Genomic DNA, 8,423 nt, shown 5'->3' on the forward strand with positions numbered 1-8,423 from the left:
TCTGTTTTTTCTCATAAGTTTCTTTTCCTTACTCTATTTTATTGGTCAGTCGTCATTTGTTTTTAGAGACCCATCAAATAGGCTTTTAGAAAAACTCTGTCACTTGTAGGTGGACAGATGTCAGATAGGAAAGCGACGAGTGAACTATTGTCGAAGTTCGTGAGGGTGCGGGCTATGACGAGGTCTATCTATCTGGGCGTGAGCCCAAGGAAAATTCCCCTCGGTCCCCAGAAAGGGAACCATCTACTCATTTCCCTAATGAGGAAAAAGAGGACAAGGAAGGGGAAGGGGATGAGGAAGGAGACAAAGGGAGTGAGGAAGATGAGGGGGACCAGTCCAAAGGAGGAGGGGCGGTAGGTCAAGTGGACAGGGGCACTCGGTCTTTTATTCTCCCTCTAATGTGGACGGTCAATGACTTTTATCCGACGATGTCGGGTAAGGTCTTCAACACCCTTCAGGATCGTTACCAAATCCCTGAGAGCATACCCTTCCATCTACCTAGGAAGTTTGAGAAGTGCTATTCTGAACGGACTGCGAATGTTGGCATGTACGACGTTATGTTCGCCGTAGGGTTAAAGCTGCCGTTGACGGATTTATACCGTCAACTCGCCAATTATTTGGGGTTATTCATTAGCCAGATCGCTCCTAATGCATAGAGGATATTTATTGGAGCAGAAGTAATCTGGGGTCAGCTTAGTGGTGGGAACCGTTAGCTTACCCTTGACGAGTTCTTCTACTACTACAAGCCTTAGAATATCTCTTCGTCTTATGGCATCTACCATTTTTTGGTGAGGAAGATGTCGCTTAGGCTAGTGTCAGATATGCCTGACTGATAGGCCAAAAATGTGTTGACCCCTTGTGATTAATTAACCAATTAATTAGTCAAGTGAATTAATTAAGTTAATTAACATGCAATGTGCGTGGCAGCATAAACAAATCACCAACTAAAGTATAATGCATGGGAAAATAAAGTTGACATGGTGATTTATTTATGAATGGCGAAAACCTCCGAGGAAAAAACCCCATCGAGTGATTTTAAGATCACTACTCCCGAGAATTCACTATTATCACAACAAGCGATTACAAGTAAATGAATCCCAGTACCTTATACCAACCTACAGTTGAACCCTTACCCCAATACTCAATTGGACTTGTTCTGTAGTGACAATCTTTCCTTGTATGGCACGACTTCCAGTACGTGACTAACCAATAGATGCGTGAATCCTAGTACGCGACTTGATCACCAACTTGAGAAGGATGTTGGCTGCAAAGTTCTTTAGTTCATCACACGATGAAGATCACGAAGTTGCTTGGTCACAAAACCCTACGGTGTACAAACACAACAGCTTCTTCAAGATGAACTAGGGTAAACTAGGTTCCGGTCACACTTTTCTTCACACTTGTGCAATTGTGCTCTTGTGTTCCCTGTGATGACCCTTAAAATAATTCTTATATATGTTTAGGATTGTGAGAAAAGAAAGCCCAAAAAAACATTTACGAATTGGATGAAAATCAGAACTGAAAATCTATTTTTCATAAACCTCAACAAATACCCTATCTATCGAGTAATTGTCGAGCCTTGGGCTGAAACAGCTTTTTAAATCTTGATAGATATTAGCTGTCGAGCTTTAATGAATAACACTTCTTCACTTGATTCTTGGTCAGACTTGCATGGCTTTAACACTTGAACTTGAAACCTTGTTTCTTGAAGTATTAAACACATCCTAGATCTACCCAATTACAAGTAAAGTGTGTTTTGTCAAAGGATTAGCCAACTACATAAAATGTTGACATATGTTCCTAGCATGAATCACATTTGTCCTAACATTAACTCCAACAGAAACTGGAAAAATCGTTATGTTTTCGTCCAAAGGACGGATTGGGTTTGTAGGCCGGAGGAGTAGGTCACTATGCCCAATGGTTTTGATAACACTTGGGGGATTGTAAAGGAGTCAGGTGGGCCGTCGGTCTTTTATCTTTCCAATCTGTCTACCTTGTCATTCCTTTAACTTTTTTTTTCTCAGCCCAGGTCCGTCCGCAAATTACTGACTAACAGGAGGCCTTCATCCGTCACGTATTAGAAATTCCTCTTGAACAAAGGAAGTGGAAGGACCTTGTCACCCTTAATACCCTTTCACGCGTATTGTGGTGGCCCGAACTGACGCCAATAGCTTGACGACTACACACCTTCTCCCATCGACGTAAGTCGAGAACTGATCATCCATTCCAAATCATCTGTTTTCTTGCTAACGTCTATTCCTCTCCTTTTATAGAAATAGAAGCTGAAAGACAAAGAGTGCTGGTGAGGAAGTTCGCTGTGGCACATAAGCAAGAGTAGTAGGGTGGTGCCTTGGCATCAACCTCCAAGGTTGTCACTAAAGGAACGCTCAAGAAAAAAAAATGATGGCTAAGACGACCATCCAAACAAGAAGGGGACGGGCCCTTTCGTCGGTGACAAGTAGCTAAAGCGCCCATCGCCCCCCAAGCCTTCTAGCCATGGAGTTGGGAAGGGTCTGATGATGGCGAAAGGCCCTGTCACCCCTGGCGCCGTCCATAAACTGATCACCTATAAAGATTATGCTGTCGAGATGGTCAACTCGATCATTAAGGGGACAGACCTGGATCCTTGCACCAAACAGACTTTAGAGGACTTGGAGGCATCTGGTCTTTACGACCTGTCCAAGGTTCGTTCTTGTTTAGTTATGGTGTTGTGTGCTTTTTCTTCATTTTTTTTTCTTGAAGGGTGTCTTGATTCAGGCATTGGTGTGGATGAGGGCTCTCCAGGATAGGTGTATCACCAATGAGGGGGTGATCCGTCGGTTATGCAAGAGTTAGGAGATTGAGAACAAGGAGCAGGATCAGTACAAAGAGGCCATTCGTATTCTCAATGAGGAGTTGACAACCACTCTTGCCAAGCTGACGAGGGAATCCTGCCTTAGAGAAGAGGCAGAGAAGGCAAAGGCTAATTTGACGACGGAGTTGGCTACCCTCCATGGATAGATGGATAAGGCAAAAGCTAACGCCGTGGCGGAGTTCCGGGTTTCTTAACCCTTTTTTGACGCCTGTAGGGCCTACTATGGTGATGGATTCGACGACTACCTAAAGCAAGTTGGGTCTGTCTACCTCGACTTGGACCTATCCTAGTTCGTCATAGATGACATCGTACTGCCGACTCCTGGAGGGGATGACACCGTCAGTGATGAGCCCAATGATTCCATTCACACGGTAGAGCAAGAGGCGAAGGACGACGGCGTGGTTATTTCCCAGCTTGTCCCTGAAGGCCCTATCGCTCCTATAACTTTGTCAGTCGTGGGTTCGTTGTTTGAAGGTGGCCCGACCACTGTGGACTCAACTGTTTCTAGCGCCTCTCCTTCTTAGTTTCAATCCTTCTGTATTAAATTTTCTTTTCTTATGGTTTTTTTTTGTAAGATAATGTCTCTTCCCTTTTTTGTGGGTCTTCATGTAAAACTTTTATGCCTTTAGGCTTACATTTACCATTTTTACCCGTCGCCTCTATTTGTACGTTTTCCTTAACAATATTTTTCTTTAACACATTTTTGCCCGTTCGTCTTGTATGATTTATATTTTGTGAGCCAAATATCCATTGGTAACCTTGTGGTTGGGACTTGGTAAAAATTTTAAACGTCGAGTACTCGTCCGTTCACCCCGTAGGTAGGACTTAGTAAAACTTTAAAGACCAAGTACCCGTCGGTATCCACGGTCTGTCCACCCCATAGGTCAGACTTAGCGTAGTTTTTGAGGACTAGGTACCCGTCGGTATTCGTGGTCATCCGTCCACCCCGTAGGTAGGACTTAGCATAATTTTTGAGGACCAGGCACTCGTCGGTATCTGCGATCGTCCGTCCACCCTGTAGGTAGAACTTAACATAGTTTTTGAGGACCAAGTACACGTCGGTATCTGTAGTCGTTCGTCCACCCTGTAGGTAGGACTTAACATAATTTTTGAGGAGGAGTGAATAGAGCAATGTTTCCAATAATTCATCCAAGTCATATCAATAATAGCAAGGTCCAACTATTGATATAAAAATGTAAAAAGAAAACGATAACATACTACTGGTAGTATTTCCTCAAGTGCTTGGTGTTCCATGGGTGATGGAGCTTCTGCCCATTGAGGGTTTCCAAGTAGTAAGTCTCTTTCATATGGCAGTTGATGATCTTGTAGGGTATTTCCCAATTGGGGCCCAAGCTTACCTTGTAAGGGATCATTGGTGGCCGTTGTTACCTTTCTTAGGACTAGGTCCCGATCTGAAAATGACGAGGCCTGACCGTGGTGTTGTAGTGTTTTGCCATAAGGTCCTGATAGCGAGCCATCCTTTGTTTTGCCGTTGCTCTAACTTCATCAAGGAGATCTAACTGTAGGCGCATCCCTTCTTCATTCCTTTCGCCATTGTGGTGGGATATTCGATAGCTTGTCAGCCCTATCTTTGCTGGGATGACGGCCTTGTGCCCGTACGTGAGGTGGAAAGGCATTTCTCCTATAGGTGTGCGAGCCGTTGTTTTGTATGCCCATAGGATACTAGGTAACTCATCTGGCCATATACCCTTTGCCCCCTCAAGCCAAGTCTTGATCATCTTGAGTAGGGATCGGTTTGTGGCTTCAACTTGTCCATTGCCCTAGGGGTGAGCGGGAGAGGAGTAGTGGTTCTTAATTCCCAACTGTTGGCAGAAGTCTCTGAACGCGTTGTTGTCAAATTGCTTGCCATTGTTTGAGACAAAGACCCTAGGGATTCTGAAGCGGCAAATGATGCTTTTCCAAACAAAGTTTCGGATATTTCTCTCTATGATAGTGGCCAGCAGTTCTGCCTCGACTCATTTGGTGAAGTAGTCTATCCCCACGACGAGGAACTTGAACTGTTGCATGATGCTAGGTAAAGGTCCCACTATATCCAATCCCCGCTAGGCGAATGGCCAAGGGGTGCTCATTGGTGTAAGTTCCTTCGTTTGTTGTCGTGTGATATTACTAAAGCATTGACACTTGTCACACACCCTTACGTAGGACTAGACGTCCTTCTACATAGTGGGCCAATAGTATCCAGCCCGTATAAGCTTGTGAACTAGTGAGGGTGCCCCCGAGTGGTTTTCGTACACTCCTTCGTGTACTTCTCTCATGACATAATCTGCCTTATCAGGGGCTAGGCACCTTAGATACGAATGGGGAGAAGCCCCTTTTGTGAAGGACGTCCCCAATCATTACGAAGTGTGCAGATTGCACCTTTAGTCTACGGGAAGCGTTGCGATCTTCTGGCAATGTCCCATCTTTAAGGTAGGACATGATGGGCGTCATCCAGTTGGTCCCTAGAGGAATGACTTGCACTTCCAATTCGTTAATGGCAGGGGTGTATTGGACAAAGGATAATACCTTACTAGCAGTGTCCGCATACTCTACGAATGCTGCTTTGGCTAGTCGGTTTGTTGGCTTGTTTTCCTCCCTCGGGATCTATATAAACTTGACTAAAACTCTCCTATCTTGCTTTTGACCATGCTTAGATATTTCTTCATCCGTTCTCCCTTTGCCTTATAATCGTCAGTAATGTGCCCAATGACAACCTACGAGTCGCAATGCACGATTGCTAATGTGGCTCCTGCTGCTTTAGCCAAGCCGATACTTGAGAGGACCGCTTCGTATTCTACCTCATTGTTGGTTGTTGAGAATTGGAGGTGGACTGCACACCTTACTATATCTCCTTCTGGTGTTCGTAACAGGACCCTAGCTCCACCTGCCCATTGATTAAACGATCTGTCTATCCATACCATCCATGTTGTCGGTTCTTCTTCTTCAACCCCTCCTATCGTGAACTTTGTAACAAAATCAGCTAGCGCCTATGCTTTGATTACAGCTTGGGGTCGGTATTAGACGTCGAACTCGCCAAGCTCTATTGCCCATAAGACCAGTTGTCCGACCGCCTCCGGGTTATTCATCGTCTTCTATAGCGGCTTGTTAGTTTGGACCACTATGGTATGCGTTTGGAAGTACGGCCTAAGTTTTCGTGCAGCTGTGATCAGCGCAAAGGCCAGCTTTCCCATGTTGGGGTTTATGCCCTAAAATCCAATTTATTAGCATGTCATAAATAATTAAATTGTTTAATTATATGAGACTATTTATAAATAAACTAATGGGACATTATCTTAGTCCATGAGATGCATTGTATGTGATTTATGTGATTTAGTCACAGAAGATGTAAATCACAAGTTCCTTGTAAACTCAAAATGTAGTTCGTAGTCGGTGATGAAATTGGGCGTTTCATCTGCAAAAACTATAATATATCAACTAAGATGATTTGTCTTGATCATGGAAATGGAGATTTCTAGTTGGTATGTTGATATGTTTTAAGAGTTAAGGCATATTGAACTGGACCGCTGTGCGATTTATTATTCTCCTTACAATTGTCAAATGAATAATAAACTCACGACTTCTATTTACATGAACTCTTAATCCTAAGAGAATAATGGACCTGATCATGAGATGTAAGTTGCTTTGATATATCAGGAGTGAGATCTATTAGTCACGGTCAAAACCTCAGTATGTTGGGCAGCCACATTTAGTGTTGATGGAACATATATTCTCAAGATGGAATTCGTAGTCTTTTACCGGAGATACAAAATATTCCCTTGAGATAAGTTTAATGGGTTTGGTTATTCAAAGAGTTGGGCCTAGCCGCTTTAGTAAGGAGTTACTAAAGTATATATTTATGGAATTGGATTTCATAAATATATAATGAATAACTTAAAGGATTAAACTGAGTACTCAAGGATTAAGATGTAGTAATCTTCAAAGTGGCAGTCTACTTTCATGACTTTGTATTACTACGAATATTTTATGAAGGAGTTGCATGTATAATAAAGTCTTAGGATATAATTTATAGATAAGACTTAGAGTACAACTATATTTATATAGTGGTATTAAATATAGTTAATGGTAACTTTGGACTTGTTAAGAGTTGACAGAGAAGCCCAAGTCCCATTGGAGCTAGTGTCTTATTGGTCCCTTTTGGTCCCACTCCAAGCCACACACAAGAGCCTAATTGGAATAGCCCAAAAGGCTAGCCCAATTAGATAATCAGTTATATATATATAAGGAGAAAAATATACAGAATTTGATTAAGGGTTTTCACAAGTCTTTTCGTGAGTGTTTTTCATTAAGAACACACAAGGAATGAAATGGTTTGTATGTGAGTGTTGGATACTCTCCTATTCTCTCATTGGAAACTGATTGAGAGACCATGCATCTTGGGTATCAAGTGGAATTGGAGTGAAGATTGAGAGTCTTCCCAAGTACTTCTATTCAGATTGTTTTGAATTTCACCATACCAAGGTACGCTTTCTTGTTCTCAAATTCTAAAACTTACATAGCACATGTTATCAATTGCAAATGAAGTAGATCCTTTAATTTTTTGCTACGTATGTTTTGTATATGATACAAACATGTATTTTTCCAACATCCCATTGGGGGTATCGTCCCTCCGCTCCTTGCAGTGCTCGGCTAGTGTAGTAGACGGGCAACTGTACTCAGTCTTCCTTCAGCACCAGAGTGGAACTGACGGTCGTCTGGGATACGACTAAGTAAAGGGAGAGCTCTTCACCAGATTTGGATGGGCTGAGTAGTGGGGGAGATGTGAGGAAGGTCTTCAGCTCTTCGAAAGCCTTCTGGCACTCGTCGATCCACTCGGAAGCTTTCTGTAGCACCTTGAAGAAAGGAAAACACTTATCCATTGCTTTGGAGACGAACCTGTTAAAGGTTGCAGTCCTATTGTTCAGGCTTTGCACCTCCTTAACATTCTTTGGAGGGGCCATCTCCACTATCGCCCAAACCTTGTTGGGATTGGCCTCTACACCACACTGCAACACCATAAAGCCCAAGAATTTTCCTGAAGCTACACCAAATACACACTTGTGGGGATTGAGCTTCATGTCGTGGAGGCGAATGGTATTGAATGTTTTGCAAAGGTCGTATAAGTGGCTAGCCTCCTTCACGCTTTTTACGAGCATGTCGTCTACGTATACTTCCACGTTTTGCCCTATCTATCGGGTGAACATCTTGTTCAAAAGCCTTTGGTACGTCGCCTCTACATTCTTTAGACTAAATGGCATGAATTTGTAGTAGAAGAGTCCTTGGCTTATGAAAAATGAGGTCTTCTCTTGGTCCGCTTCATCCAACCTGATCTAATTGTACCCGGAATAGGCGTCCGTGGAACGTAATAACTAATGACCAGCTGTAGAGTCCACGAGGAGGTCGATACGTGGAAGGGGATAGCTATTCTTCGGGCACGCTTTGTTCGGGTCGGTGAAGTCCATGCACATTCTCCACTTTCTGTTTGCTTTTTTTACCATGACCATGTTGGCCAGCCTTTCGGGGTAGTAGACTTCCCTAATGATCTCCTCGCACTTCTCCTATCCCGAACTCT

At 43.2% G+C, this 8,423-nt stretch overlaps 1 protein-coding gene across 1 annotated transcript; it reads right to left on the reverse strand.

Annotated features, from left to right (window-relative positions):
• Positions 1-7,527: 7,527 nt before the first annotated feature.
• Positions 7,528-8,007, reverse strand: LOC142628681 (putative mitochondrial protein AtMg00860). The gene has a single exon (XM_075802728.1). It carries the CDS (start codon positions 8,005-8,007, stop codon positions 7,528-7,530), a length of 480 nt encoding a protein of 159 aa, XP_075658843.1.
• Between the last annotated feature and the right edge of the window lie 416 nt (positions 8,008-8,423).

The sequence above is a fragment of the Castanea sativa genome, chromosome 1 (genome assembly GCF_040712315.1).
Source record: "Castanea sativa cultivar Marrone di Chiusa Pesio chromosome 1, ASM4071231v1".
Taxonomy (NCBI): Eukaryota; Viridiplantae; Streptophyta; class Magnoliopsida; order Fagales; family Fagaceae; genus Castanea; species Castanea sativa.

Coding starts and splice junctions, on each gene's coding strand:
- LOC142628681 (XM_075802728.1), bottom strand. CDS start 8,007: ATGCTCGTAAAAAGCGTGAAGGAGGCTAGCCACTTATACGACCTTTGC.